The 15327-nt window shown below is 37.2% G+C and overlaps 1 protein-coding gene across 3 annotated transcripts in view; it reads right to left on the bottom strand.

The window, feature by feature from the left end:
* aatf (apoptosis antagonizing transcription factor) overlaps nt 1-15327 on the bottom strand; it is a 177325-nt gene that overhangs the window by 96383 nt on the left and 65615 nt on the right. The window contains exon 12 of one of the 3 annotated variants that reach the window (XM_059973296.1): nt 1105-1182. The exons of the other annotated variants lie outside the window; for them this stretch is intronic. Coding sequence (XP_059829279.1) covers nt 1170-1182 — 13 coding nt within the window. The 3' untranslated portion in view covers nt 1105-1169. Of the gene's footprint in view, nt 1-1104; nt 1183-15327 lie in introns of those variants that run through there. 3 annotated transcript variants of the gene reach the window in all.

The following is a 15327-nucleotide window of genomic DNA, read 5'->3' as shown; positions in this document are numbered from 1 at the left end:
TCTTTTACTTTTTTTCTTTTGTATTTGCACAGTTTGTCTTTTGCACATTGGTTGTTTGTCTGTCCTGTTGCGGTCTTTCATTGCTTCTATTATGTTTCTTGGACTTAATGACTATGCCAACAAGGAAACAAATCTCAGGGTTGAATATAGTGACATATATGTACTTAGATAATAAATTTACTTTGAACGTTGAAATACGTGTTGGAGAAACCCTTCAAGTTTTGTTGCCATTTGTCAGTTTTCAGCAGAGGCAATTAGTAAGGTGCACTTGATAGTTGACTAATTGTACATACTGACTGTCCATACATTTATACAAAACAATTATGTATACAACCTGAGTGCTTACACAGTATCCTCCCACATTCCCCTTCCTCATTGCTCGTACATAGCAATGGAGATGCAACATAAAGATTTTTACTTCCTTTTGTAGAGAGATGGATATAAGAAATAAAACTCTAATTCTAATTGTTCTTCCTTTCCGTACCTTGTGGCGCATTGGGTAGCAAGCTTGCCGTTTCTTTAGCATTTACCTGTTTTCTTTTTATGAGGCTGAGTTGCTAGATTGCCGCCCAACCCAGTACAAATGGAAAACGTGCAAGGTGCCGGCTGGATTCAAAACCTGGACCACTTGCCTCAAAGTCCGGTGTGGATATCTCTACATCAACAGCCAGCTTATTGACTAATAAAAGGTTTCAAATAGAACTTACTGAAATCCTCATCCTGACCATTATATTTCTGGTGTTGATTCTATCAACTGTAATTTGGTCAAATAGTCTTTCTGTAATCAGTGTATTATTATAAAATTAGCTGCAAGAAAAATAAGCTTACACAAACTTCAAGTACAGTTGTTGTTCTTCTGCAGATAAGTATCTAATACAAGTGGCCATATATCTAATGCTATCTTCTCAAATCTTACAGGCTTTTTCATTTCACATGTGTACCTGTATTAGATTTACTTCACTATGGGAAGCTGCCCCCCGCCCCCCACCACTCCATTTCCTTATGTTAAATTATTAACTAATAACCATGAACTTTAAAGATTACTAACAAGGAAGAAAAAAACCTTTACCATAATTTACGAAAACTTCCACGAACATTTTCAAAGATTTCCAAGTATATTGTGTTTCCATTTATTATAGAAACTCTCCGTTATAAGCATTTTTAATACTCTATTGTATGCACCTGCAAAAATATATAAAATATTCAGCAAATTGTACATAGCTAATGTCGAGAAAATAAACATTATAATCTATTAAGGGAAGCACAGATTGGGAATTTCCCCACAGCAAAACAAACTGATGCTAGGAATCATAAACTCCTGTCTTGTACATGTTCTATTAGCTGGTTAGAGAACAGCAGACAGCAGGGTGAAATACATGAACAGATTGCACAAAATTAACGGCACTTATGTCTGGATACAAAAACAGCATTTAGCAATATGGCCGCTGCTCATAACAAAGTCTGACGACTGTTTAATCGGCAACACACAAACCAATGGAGGAACTCAGCACCTGAGGCACCATGGAAGGAAACGGACAGTCATCGTTTTTAGTTGAGACCATTCGTCAGGCCAGTCTGTTGTTTAGTCAGGCTAGGGTTCCACGCTCAACTCCTACTCCCCATGGAAATTCATGCACAAAATCAATTTTACTATTTCCTTTGGACAAATCCATACATGATTATACCATTATTGTTAGAGTGGGGCAGTTTAGGAGAGGAGAGGGGCGGGGATGGTTTGGGGGTGCAGGGGGTGAGGTGAAGAGAGGACCGGGGGGGGGGCGGTTTAAGGAGAGGACAGGGGGGCCTAGGAGAGGATGGGGGGGGAGCCTAGGAGAGGACGGGGGGGAGCATAGGAGAGGACGGGGGTCCTAGGAGAGGACGGGGGGGGGGGTTTAGGAGAGGGGGCGCATTAACTTCAAACTTATTTCAGAAAAACATCATAATTGCACATTTTTGCCATTAATGAACATAAGATGAACACCCAGTTCTGCTTTGGTTTAATACTACAATACACACTGTGCAGTAAATAGTGCTCCATCCCCGTAAAAATAACTGGCAATTGGTGCAACTGTGGCCCAGAATTATTTTGAGGGTGTTTGGCTTTTAAACAGCATTTTGTTTGAATGCTATGATGTAATCACAGTCCAAAGTAGAAAGTAACCCACATTAATGCTTCTTGATTGAATGAAACACATTTTGGGCTCTCTGCCCAGCACAAAGGGAATTTTAAATAGCAATCACGACTATTTAAAGCTTACTGCTTGGTGCTGGCTCAATTAAATCATTAATTTGTCATTATAACTTGTAGCTTTTGGTACATTAGCAGGTGTTAGCACAACCTAAGTGTGGCCTTTTCACAACTCCAGTTTCTGAAGAGCACTTCCTGTTGTACCAGCCTGCTATTTGATTTTCAAACTATTGCCTCCAAGTGCCAGACCTGAATTATCACCAATCACACAGAATTATGAATCCTGCTCTATGCTGCAGATTCTTTTTCCATTGGGAATCACACCCAGATTGTCCTCAAGCATTTCAACAAGGTCTTTTAGAACCAGGACACAAAGTAAACTTTCATCTGCACCCCCGCCCCCAATCCTCCAAAGAAAAACCTAAACACACAATTTGAATATTCAGATGCAGCAGCTATTTAAAATCCAATTCACTGGCAGTGAATCACACTGAAGAGCGTGCAGCTATATTCCACTTAGCAAATTAACTCAGAAACATTTGCTTACCAAAATTCCTTTCTATTTCATTAACAAAACGGAACAGTTGGTTTGACGATGTGGTGGACAGTAGCAATGTAGCACAAGTACAAAATAGCTTTGTAGCACAAAGCCGCACACAAAGCACAAGATTGTTAACTTTATTCCAAGATTTATTTTAGCTATGGCAGTGGTTTAATTTTATCCAGTTGCATTTTATACACTGAGCTGTGCATGGGATGGGGGAAAATGTATCCTAGAGAAAGGTTGGTGGGGGGTGGGGGTAAGTAGTTCAGTCTGCAAGTAGAAATACTGGAGTGAACAAGAGAAAATCTGCAGATGCTGGAAATGTTACCTGTCACATATCTTGGACAGTTCAGTTTCTCAATAATGTCCTGGCTTGATTGTCCCTTTCATCTACATAATGCCTACTTTGTCTAAATGCTGAACCTTGAAAACATTATGGTTTTTTGATGCATTTGTGATCATGGGACCTTAAAACGGGCAAGGAATGGATTTCTCCCTTCCCCCAATTACATCTTCTGCTCATGAATATAGTATTGTATCACTCTAACAGACTCAAAGTGTAAAAGTTCAAAGTTTATGTTATTAATTTGAGATAATGACTAAGAACTAATGTACATGAGAAATAGCGAATAAAAATAATACTGAGATCAAGAATTGTAAAGAGTCCTTAAAAGTAAGCTGTAGGCCATGGAATCAGTTTAGATATGATGTTCTCCACTCCAGCTCAGGCACCTATTGGTTGTAGGGCAGTAACTGATCCTGAACCTTCGGTGAGGGACCCACCTGCCTTTTGGAAGTAGTGAGAAGAGGGCATGGCCTGGGTGGTGTGCATCTTTGATTACGTACGCTGCCTTCACCACCACTCTACACTGCAGCACTCCTTCTAAATGTGCTCAGTGGTGAGGAGGGATTTGACTGTGGCTGTATCCACCACCTTCTGTAGACTGTTCCATTCCTGGACATTGCTGTTTTCATACCAGGCCACGATGCAGCTAATTAGGATCCCCTCCACTGTGCATCTATGGACGTTTGTCTATAATTTAATGCAGACAAGTCCCAGCACCACATTACTGTGCAGAAGGGTGGCTATCCAGTCAGAGGTCTACTGGTAATTTCCATCATCTGTCATAGAAGGAAATGGTCTGTGATCATAGTGGAAGTCCAAGGCCAAGAACAAACCAATCCACACTAACTAGGAACACAGACAGACCCTTCAGCTCACAATGCCGGCACTCAACATGAAGTCAAATTAAACTAAATCGCAAATGCCTGTACGTGATCCATATTCTGCATATTCATTGGTCTATCTAAAAGCCTCTTAGATGCCACTGGGGAAAGAAAGGCTCACAGCAAATATTTTTTGTGTATATCCCAGATATGAGAGGTGATTGATAAGTTCTTGGCCTAGGGTAGAAGGAGTCGATTTTAAAACACCTAGCACATTTATTTTTCAACATAGTCTCCTCCTACATTTACACATTTAGTCCAGCAGTCGTGGAGCATACGGATCTTGGACCTCCAGAAAGTGTCCACAGCAGGGGTGATTGATAAGTTTGTGGCCTAAGGTAGAAGGAGATGAGTTATACAGCCCTCGTTACATGCACAAAGTTCAAGTCTTTGAGTGATTGTGCATGAAGTTTGAAGTTAATAACTATCAGGGTGATTGATGTTCATGGTCTAAGATAGAAGATGAGTTATTAACTTCAAACTTCCTGCATAATCACTCAAAGAGTTGAACTGCACGAGCATGTAACAAGAGCTGTGTAACTCATCTCCTTTACTTGAGGCCACAAACTTATCAATCACACCTGCTGCGGACACTTTTTGGAGGTCCAAGATCCATATGCTCCACGACCGCTGCACTAAGTGTGTAAATGTAGGAGGGGACTATATTGAAAAATAAATGTGCTAGGTTTTCTGAAATTGACTCCTTCTACCTCAGGCCACAAACTTATCAATCACCCCTCGTATGCAGTGGTCCAAAATTCTACACAATGGAAGCTTAAAACAAAAGATCAGAACTCTAATTATCTCAGTGGGATATACCTCAAATACTAGAAACTAATGAGCTCAGAGCAAGTAGTGCCTACATATTTTGAAATAATTTGTCTAAAAACGTTCCTCTTTTACCTAGCTCCTGTGCACTGTTGGGAGCATGCACAAAATGGCTGGAAGCTTTTTTGTGGACTTCAACAATGGGTTGGCGAGGGACCGAACCTCTTTACTTAGTAATTTCTTCAAATGGCACACAGTCAGTCCAAGCTTTTGGATAGCTGTAGAATACCATAGAATTTTAAAGCTGGAAGGTCACATAGACTAGCATGCCTGTTCCAACTTTTTGAAGGAGCTGTCATATTATACTCATTCCTCTGTCTTTTTCCCCATATTGCAATAGTTTTCGTTCTTTCAAATATTCTTCCAATTCCATTTTGAAAGTTGAGATTGATTCTGGAGCCATTACCATCTCAGACTGTGCAATCCAAGACATAATGACTTAGAAGTAAAAATAATTCTCATCTCACCTCTGGCTCTTTTATCAATTATCTTAGGTCTTGTCCGCTGGCTACAGACACTTCAGCCAGTGAAAAGTTCCTTCTTATTTCATCGAACAAAACCTCTCATTATTTTGAATGCTTCTATTAGAACTCTAAAATAGCATTCACTGCTCTAAGAAGAACTGTTCCAGGTTTTTCTCATCTCTCCATGTAATTGAAGTCTCTTGTCCCTAGTATCATCCTAGTAAATCTCTTCTGCACTCTCGGCAAGGCCTTGACATCCTTCCTAAAGAGAACCGATCTAATGAATGGCTATAAATGACAAATCTGGTTGATTAAAAGTAACAATTACTTAGTAGCAGAAAATCAATATAGAAGATCTCACTTAACTGAGATATATAAAAAAAATAACAAAAAGCCTTGATTTGAGTGTAGTTCAGGGAACCATCTCTTTAATATTTTTGATAGTATTCAGCTGGGACTGGTGCTTGTAACAATGGCTTGTACAACGTTTCATACAATGAGGTCTTTGAGTGATCAACTCCATTTCAGTGTTCTCTCTAAAAGTGCAGAGCTTGTAATAGACCATCTGAAATGGTCTTTCCTGCACAGATTCAAAATCAAAGCTAAAATATTTTTTGAAAAAGGCTTCTCCCATGATTGAACCAAACATGTCAAATGGCTATGTAAGTTCAGCCAGATGCAAGACCCAACCCTTTCCAAATTGGCCAAATTGATCATTTCCAAATATAACACAGCTTTGTACAAGGATAATATATTTGAAGTCAGAATTTGCGTAATTCTACTGAAATCTTTACTTTACCTACCATGTAGTAAGTTTACGATTTTTAAGTTTTAAATCACAGCCCATCTTAAATCTTTACACAAAACAATCCTGTGGTAAGGTTCACTTACCAACTTTTTTCCCATAAATAAAGTTATTCACATGAGAAATTTGCATGTGGTTTTCAAATCTATATTACAGCTACATGTACAATTCACAAATTGGGTCAGAGAGCTTTAAGGATAGATTTTGCTAAAATTGTTGAAGTCATCCATTAAAGTTTGACCTGTTAGCACTTTTGGAAGATGATATCTGCGGAACACGGTTGAACTAAACAACAGGGGCTTTCACGAAGTCTTTTGACAAGGTTCCAAGAAAAGAAGTAACAAAAATATTGAGAGGTATGGAATTAGAATGCAGAAGACTGGATGAAAAACTGGATAGAAGACACTAAACAAAGAATAAATTACAGACAATTTCTTCGTGGTTAGAATCTGCACTGGATCCAATTTTCTTCATTATGTGTGCCCATGATTTAAATATATCAGATTGTATCCAAATTTTCAGATGATACTGAAATAGAAGCACCAAGCTATTACCCAATAGAATACTAGGTGTAAGAACAAGTGCAGAGCATTAAAGTCTTGATGAAACGTGAAACAATATATTTATTTACAGAAGTCTAGAGCTTAGTGCAATGACTAACTGAATCACGTACAATTGGACACTGCTCAGAATGACAAAATACCAATGAAAAAGACAGAAAAAACTGGAGCTGTCTTCATTAGGACAAAGAATTTAATGTGTGTTTGGTAGAAGTGCTAAATAATTATACAAACTTGGACAAATTCAAAGAAGCAGATTGTTTCCTCTACTTAAGTGGTCTGGAAGATGGATGCAAAATGATTGGTGGGCCTGAACAATCTGTTTCTGTGTGGTAATTTCTACCTAATTCTATCTAATAACAGTAAGCAGTTGGCCAATCTCAAAATCATGTTTCTGTAAAGTATGTCATTAGCCTACAGCTAGGATCTGGGTAAACAACTAACATACATCTGTCAAAGAAGGCTGTTTGGAGCAGGATATTTCCTGCAGCCAAACACATTTCAAAAGAACCCTGTAGCTTAGGTAACAAGTGGAGAAAGTGTGACAATAGCCTGGATTTTGAGGGTAAAATGACAGCAAAAATACCAGAATCTGTCACCAGTAAGAAACCAACAAAAATCACAAAAGTGGAGAAATGGAGAAACTAGATTTGCCAACAGATAGCAATTTTTTAATACACTTTGCTAAGTGTGAGACAGCTTTTAATGGCCATAATTAATGCTTAGCAAACTGCCTGGCTCTAAAGTACTAATTTTCTTTAACTTCTTCAGGTGAATTCTTATAATTTCAATATTTTGACAAGTGTTTGAAGTTCATATGTGTATTTACCAATTTTTAGTACCATATAATATTTTTAAATAGTTAGAATTGTATCTTCATTTCTCTGCATGCCAAGGAAATTCTTTTAAGTGATTGGCTGCTCTGCTATTTGATGACATCATAATCCTGATGACCAGAACTTTGAACATACTCTTCAAGATGATTGTCAGGTAAAAGAAAGTTCTTATCTTAGTGATCACTTGATTATTGGACCCCTCTCTGAAGTCAGCAGCAAATGCTGAGAGTTTGCTGTGGACCACAGATTCTGTGCCGCAAGTCAAATCCAATCCTTCACTATCACAAAATATTTAAGAGACTGATAGTTACAGCCATTTGGATGAAATGTTTATATTGTTTTTTCTCTGTTCTCGGTTTCTGGCATAACATTTGCTCTCAGGAAATTAAGGTGCACAGGATGATCAATGCTACAATTCTAAATACTGTACCATTGCTAGAGATTTTCACTTACAATGTCTGCTTTTGGAGTGACATCCACAGCAGCAATTTATTAATCATACTTGAAAAGCAGTTCCCTCCACTTTATACTCTACTACCCTATCACAAGAGCAGCAATACTATAGGAACATCCACAATCTTCCAGTGGAACTTCAAAGTAAAGGACCACTATTACCAGGTCAAGCACACAGGACTGCCCATTTAATATGATCCAAATCCTATAAACAACAACAATTGATTTTTCTTCTCCCAATCTGGCATTTCATTTTTGGAAATAAATTTGGAATTACCATTTTCCTAATTATATGATCGCTTCATGCGGCGTACAGATTATGTATCGAGCACTGGGTAAAATAGCGATGGCTTGATGGTGAGGTATTTCATGAAACTGAGAGGAAAATACAATTTCACAACTACAGGATTGGTCCAATTTAGGTATGTAGTTAAATGAGGTACCGGAGAAAACTTCACTACCAACATGGTCAACGGACTCTGCATCTTGGATTACCTAGAGATTTTTTAAAGATTAGCATTATTTGCCACATGTATATGGAAGCTTACGGTGAAATGCATTGTTTGTGTTAAATCAAATTAATATATTGTCGAGTATCACCATGCTCCTGGCACCATCACATGATACCCACAACACATTAACCCTAACTGTATGTCTTTAGAATGTGGTAAGAAACCAGAGCATCAGAACGAAACTCTCACAGCCACGGGGAAAGTATACTAACTCCTTACAGACAGTGGCAGGAATTGAACTTCAATCTTGCAGTTGTGCATTGTGAAGTGACTGTGCTAACCTGTCCACTATCGTGCCATCTGAACAGCGGATCACTGTACTCACTGATAAAAATTTATTTCTTGCTAGAAAAAGGTTTCATATTTAGAACTCATCATTTGTGGAAAGTTCAAAGGAAATATTAATCCAATTAACTGCAATTAAAGATTATCCAATTGAAATGAGAGAATGGCCAGGTCTGTATAATTTCAGCTGCTCTAGGCTGCAGTTTTCATCTGATGAAATCTCCGTTTCTTTTGCAATCAACTTAAAAATTCCTGTGCCATTTTTCTTCAATATCCTTTGCTTTCTTAAGGTTGCCAGTGATAAAACCCTAGGACATGGGACTCAAATGAAATGTCAAATTGTTAGTGGGCTTATCAGATCATTTATTGAGAAACTATTTTCTCAATAGCTACTATTTTTACATAAATACCATTGTGTCTTATGAAAATTGATTGCAAACTTAATTTAACCTATATCCTTGCATACTTATTCTGCTTACTAAATTAGGGTGCAATTTATTTAAAACTGTTTTTGGAGCAAATCACCATTTCCTTTGACAGGATTTTACATGCACCCACCTCCCTCAACTTAATGACAATTCCACAGAAATGACATTGACTGGCAGTTGACAGACTAGTTAGCTTTCCATCATAGTTGATGTATCATGACCAGACACTTCCCACACTGCCAGACAAGTATCTCATAACTGATGCAAAAAAAAAAGCCAGCGAAATATCATGGCCAAAGCAAACAAAGAAATGTGACAAAATTCCCCACGCTATATATGCTTTATATTCAGTTCTATAGATTACCAATTAATTTAACCTTACCACTGAACTGAAATTTTAAAACAGTGGCCAGTTGTCTTCCTCTTTAAACTTATTTGATTGGCATGTCTATTCTGGATATAAAAATCAAATAAATCCCATTTGTTTCTTTGTAAGATTGAACTATATTTTTATGAGAAATTAATGTGCAGAAATCAGTTATCGTTACTGGTGTACTACTGAAAAATATGCATGTATATGCAAAACACCATGGGCAAGTACAGTAATGGGCCAGAACTTCCAGTAGTAGGGAATTAGTTAAAATATACATATATCCTTCAACACAAAAACTTCATGAAAGAGCGAAATGAAAATAATGCAAAGGAAACAGAGAATCTGGAGCCTCAATGGGCTGAGTATCCCTCAGCCAATGTGATTTAAAGAATGTGGAATAAATAATTATGTATCAACGAACACGAATTAAACAGGAATTGAATGGTAAAGAACAAGTTCAGAAGGAGAGAAGTGCTGAAAAACTTCAGAAAATTGCACAGTATCTGGAGAAAAAAAGGTTGGTGAATCAGGTTGGTGATTTTTTTTTAAATCAAAGAAAGACTGCCTGACAACTGACTAGTTCCTGCATTCTGTTTACATCTTAGACTTTGTGCATTGATCATTTTGCTTTTATGCAAGGATGAAATCAAAGAATAGATTAAGAGAAAGAAAAAGCTATAAATTGTTATTTTTTTTAAATCCCTCAATTCACAATCACAGCTGATTCCATACAAGTATTAATTTCTGGTGCTAGAGCTTGATTAGAAATCAAAATATTTATCACATTATAAAAATTGTAGCTATATTTGGAATTACTAGCGCTCAATATATAGTGGGCTTGGTCTACTGTACAAATGGGCTGACACAGTAGTGTAGTGGTTAGTACAGTTTCTTACAGTACCCGCTGTACAGTACAATTCCCGTTGCTGTCTGTAAGGAGTCTGTACGTTCTCCCCTGCCTGCATGGGTTTCCTCCCATAGTCTAAAGATCTACCGGCTGGTAGGTTAATGGGTCATTGTAAATTGTCCCGTGATTAGGCTGGAGTTAAATCGGGGGTTGTGGGTGGCATGGCTTGAAGGGCCAGAAATGGCCTAATCCATGCTTTACCTCAATTTAAAAAATTAGAACATCTACAACATTCTCCATGAACTATGATGAACTCGGTGGGATGCTGATTTCTGCAAAGCCACAGGGTGCAGTACAATTCCATCACTAATGCTTGAATACTATATTCACTTAGCTATGCTGCATTCCTATTTATCTGTAAATAACAAAAACCATCATTAGCTTCATTGACAACTGGCCTGGTGCAATAATAGAAAACTGTAAAGTTAAAGTCATGACAGTCAATGTCTAATAATTATAGAGAAAACCCTTGAAACAGTTTTAAAATTATATTCCCTACCAAAAATAATTATTTTATAAGAATAACCCGAAAGTAAAAACTTCATAAGTAAAATGTCACTGATACTCATTTATTAGAGCAGAAATATAATCAGAGATTCAAGTAGTTCTGTAGAATCAACTGAAGGTTTCTAATGCTCAAGTGTTCGTATTTAAACTAGACTTTAGATTTCAGCTTGCACTTGAAAGTGCCTCCTTTGTCCTTCGTGACAATTACTGCAGGAAGACCCTGTGGCTCTGATTCTTTAGCGGATGCCATCTTTAATGATGATGTATGGGTGTCCCTTTCCTCCACGCTGCTGCAGGTCAAATGCATGACATCGCTGTATGTGTATCAACAAGCAAATTATAAACCGTGTCAATCTGAGTTAATGCAAGGCTATAATCCCTTTACAAGAGATCTAATATGTGGCATGAGTTATGTTCATTTTGTAATCTGATAAGAATAGAGTGAGTTACAACAGTCTAATAAAAGAGTAATGAGGATCCTTAATGACACTGTTAAAAGGTAAAATAACTTAAAATATTGCTCTTGTAAAAACTGATTAAATCTCTGTTGCATACTTGCTCTGTCCATTGCTACTTGTCAGATAAGCCATAGATAAGAATATGAGAAAGGCATGTCTCTGTTCAAGCACTGTAATCAGCTAAATTCAAACAATGTATATGATATCTTTACTAAGTTGGGTGATATTTAGTAATATTGATAAAGCAAATAAATAATGCTTAAAAATGCTTTTCTGAACAGAAGATGGAGTTAAATCTGTTTCCAATTCTGAAGTACAATGTTGGCAATGGGATAAATCATTGATTTTAAATTACTCCGTGAAATCCGTCATAACTTATTTGGCAACTTTATCAAACTCTAGACCTTATCATCTCAACTCCACACCAAGGAGGGGATTCTATTAAGAAAACACGAGGAAATCTGCAGATGCTGGAAATTCAAGCAACACACACAAAATGCTGGTGGAACGCAGCAGGCCAGGCAGCATCTATAGGGAGAAGCGCTGTCGATGTTTCGAGCCGAGACCCTTCATCAGGATTCTATTAATTCAGTTGGGTTTGCATTCAAACCGAGATCAAAATAGTGAAGAGTCCTAACCCACCATGGCACTCATTTCTCCTTATTACTATAATAACCTACTTTTCCACCCTTGATTGGAAACAATTAGCAAAACATTTCACTTATACACAATTTTGTTTGTGATAGTGAATTGAGAAGCGATGACAGGATAGATCTTCAAAAATCACAGTTAAAATATTTTTGAGGAGCTCTTACAGAGGACTGGAGGCAGGAGCCGCAGAGAGCCTTTAGTTATGGAAGTGGCACATGCAGCAGTGTCTCATCGCAGAGACTGCTGTATAGGAGTACGAATTCAATCACACAAGTGAGAACACAGTTACATCACCCAGCTAGACAGGTAGCACAACTGTTGACCAGATGTTGGGAGTTTCCTTATCATAAAAGTGTGGAAATCCAACTAAAACAAAATGGCTCTAAATTCAAACATCACAGTTCAAACTTCTCTCAGCTGACTGCTAGTACATTGGGGTTTATTGTATAGGAATAGTTAGACTAACAGCCAAAATCATACAAATCCCTTCAGAAGGTTGTAAGCTCAACTCACAGACTTCTAGTCAGTCAAGCCCATTTGTTCTATTACCACGTCAGTTTATTCTACTTCTGTCAAGTAGAAAAGGAAATGGAACAACACAATTAAAATACATCTTTCCAGGATTTGAATTTGTTTTCATTTGGTCATTTGTTCATAATTAAAAATTCACTATTCTATTCCTTTTCATACAGGAATGAAAAATTGAATTACAAATCACAGTGAAAATGTCAGCTCTAGGCAGGACTGTTCTGTCCTCCAAATTATAAGTGATTCTGGTAAATGATCTGCAGGGATAAGTTGTTGATATTATTTGAACATATGAAAGCTGCAGAAATGGAGAAATCAATAAAGAGAAATAATTAAAATTAGCCACATTTTGGTTTTGAGAATATTGTCTGATTTTAAATATGTTTAATGACATAAAATTTTGATTTTAAAGGATTTTTTGGTAACTTACTTACGCTCTGTTGTAATAATGACAGCTGTATCTACCATCACTTATATTGTAATATCTTTGTGTATAGTATAGTCAAATTATCAAATTTATACATTATTAGTTATCCAGGTCTAATGGACAAATGGCATCATGACATTCGGGAGCTCACAAAAGTATCTATTCAATTCTTCACTGGCTCTGTACAGTAGGGCAAGTATATTTTTACACAGATATTTGACTGTGCTTTCAAGGAACTTGAGACTGCAATTCAGATCTATTTATCACATGTACATTGAAACATAGTGAAATGTGTCATACTGAGGGCACCCCAAAAGTGTCACCAGACATTCCAACGATGTAGCATGTTCACAATGCATGGCTGAACAACAAAGAACATGACAAGCCACAGAACAACAAAAACATTCCTTGCTGAATTACTACAATCTAAAATTGTCTTCCCTTTCTGATGTTTTCACAATCCAAACATGCAACTTTAAAGCAGCAGATTTTGTTTAAATGATGCCTATAATAATCGCCCATGAACAACCGCCAGAATTTGGAAGGCCATGGCATTTCAAGCCACAGGAATGACCAATGCTGCTCACATCTGAATGCCTTAACTTTGCTCTGGTGGATAATGCTAATTCCAACCAAGTCTCTTCCGCTGAAGAAAGCAAAGGATAGAAATTCCAATTTTCTGAGTACTGCAGTTAAAGCTAATAATACACTACTGAATAAGAACATTTCCATCAAATAAAGCATATATTTTAAAATTCTGTTTAACCCAAGCATCTTTCAAATTTGGGGATATGACCTTGACTAATAAGTTCAATCCTCAGTGAACTTCTCATTATTACATGCAAGTATAAATTCAAAATACAACTTGCTACCTTGGAATAAAGAACTGCCTACACCACTAACTGCATCTTTTCAATGGGACTCTGAATGGTTTCCTACAATCTCTGAAAGCCGGTAGTGACTGAGGACTTCTCTGAATAGCATTACCATGCAAGTTCATTAGTTGCTCACCTTATATGCAAACCTTTTGGTTTTAATACTTTTTCAGAGATGTAAAGAGAAAATGGCAATTAATAGGAAAGAGTTGAGTAACTAACAAGAAACTTGTCTCACCTTATTCTTCAGTGAAACGTACCCTTTACTTGTACTTGTCAGCATTAATCAAACCAAATTATAATGAATGCCAAAAGCTATATTTTATGAATATATTACCAGTTAATTTATATTCAAGGGTTCCCACTTATTCTGAAACCACCTTGTTGAGGACAATGGACATTTAAAGCAAGTGTTCACAACAAAACCTGGGAGAGTAAGAAGTTTTTGCAACATAAATACTTAACAACTAAAAGCTAGACTCACTTACAGCAAAATAATCAGATTTCACCTAATCTTGCTCCATGTGATTACAGTCTATAACCAGTTGCCTGTTATTAATGAATTACATTCGGCAATTGCCAATATCACTTTTCACAAACTCGTTGGGTGGTATGGTAGCAAAGAGGTTAGTACAACACTATTGTAGTGCCAGTGGCTCGGGATTAATTCCGGCCGCTGCCTATAAGGAGTTTGTATGTTCTCCCTGTGACCATGTGGGTTTCCTCCAGGTGCTCTGCTTTCCTCCCATATCGCAAAGACAAAAAGATTAGCAGGTTAATTGATCGCATTGGTGTACCTGGAGTGGTCTCATTGGGCTAGGATGTCTTGTTACCGTGCTGTATCTCTAAATCTAAATCAATACCAATTGAGCAAAACACGCAATAGGCATGTGGATAGAGGTAGAAATGTGGTTAAGTAGGGGGTTTTATTTCTTGTATAGTCAGGTTAGCATAATTTGGCCTTCTAGTTCTCAAGTCTGTAGTGTCAGGTTTGAAGAGAAAATTTTTTATGATCTCTCGAGCTTTATCATAACTTGCCTTAATAAGCAACAATTTACTCATTGTTGTTTACTTATTGGAGTGAAAAACATCACCCAAAATATAAATGATACATTATTTAAGAATTAAATTTCTCATAATTTAAATACATTTAAATAAAACACACTGGGCTTTGAAGATATCCTTATTCACCAGTAACCCACTGCAACTTAGAGCTATTGCAGTGTGTTTCCTACCCATTATGAAGAATGGTAGTGTTTTTATATAGCTTTCCAAATCCAACATAGATTTTATATTAGGTCTTCTCATCTTGCTCTGCAGCATAACACAAAGGTGATTATAGCTCAGTGATGGGAGTCAATCTGTATGACAATGAACCCCGGGCCAATCATAAATTTGCAATTATTTCTCTTTTACTGGCATTATAATTAGAAGAATGAAAGAAGCAAGATCACTTCAGTAGATCTTGCTC

Source organism: Hypanus sabinus, chromosome 6 (assembly GCF_030144855.1).
Source record: "Hypanus sabinus isolate sHypSab1 chromosome 6, sHypSab1.hap1, whole genome shotgun sequence".
Classification (NCBI taxonomy): Eukaryota; Metazoa; Chordata; class Chondrichthyes; order Myliobatiformes; family Dasyatidae; genus Hypanus; species Hypanus sabinus.
This window is presented reverse-complemented; position numbering and strand designations above follow the sequence as displayed.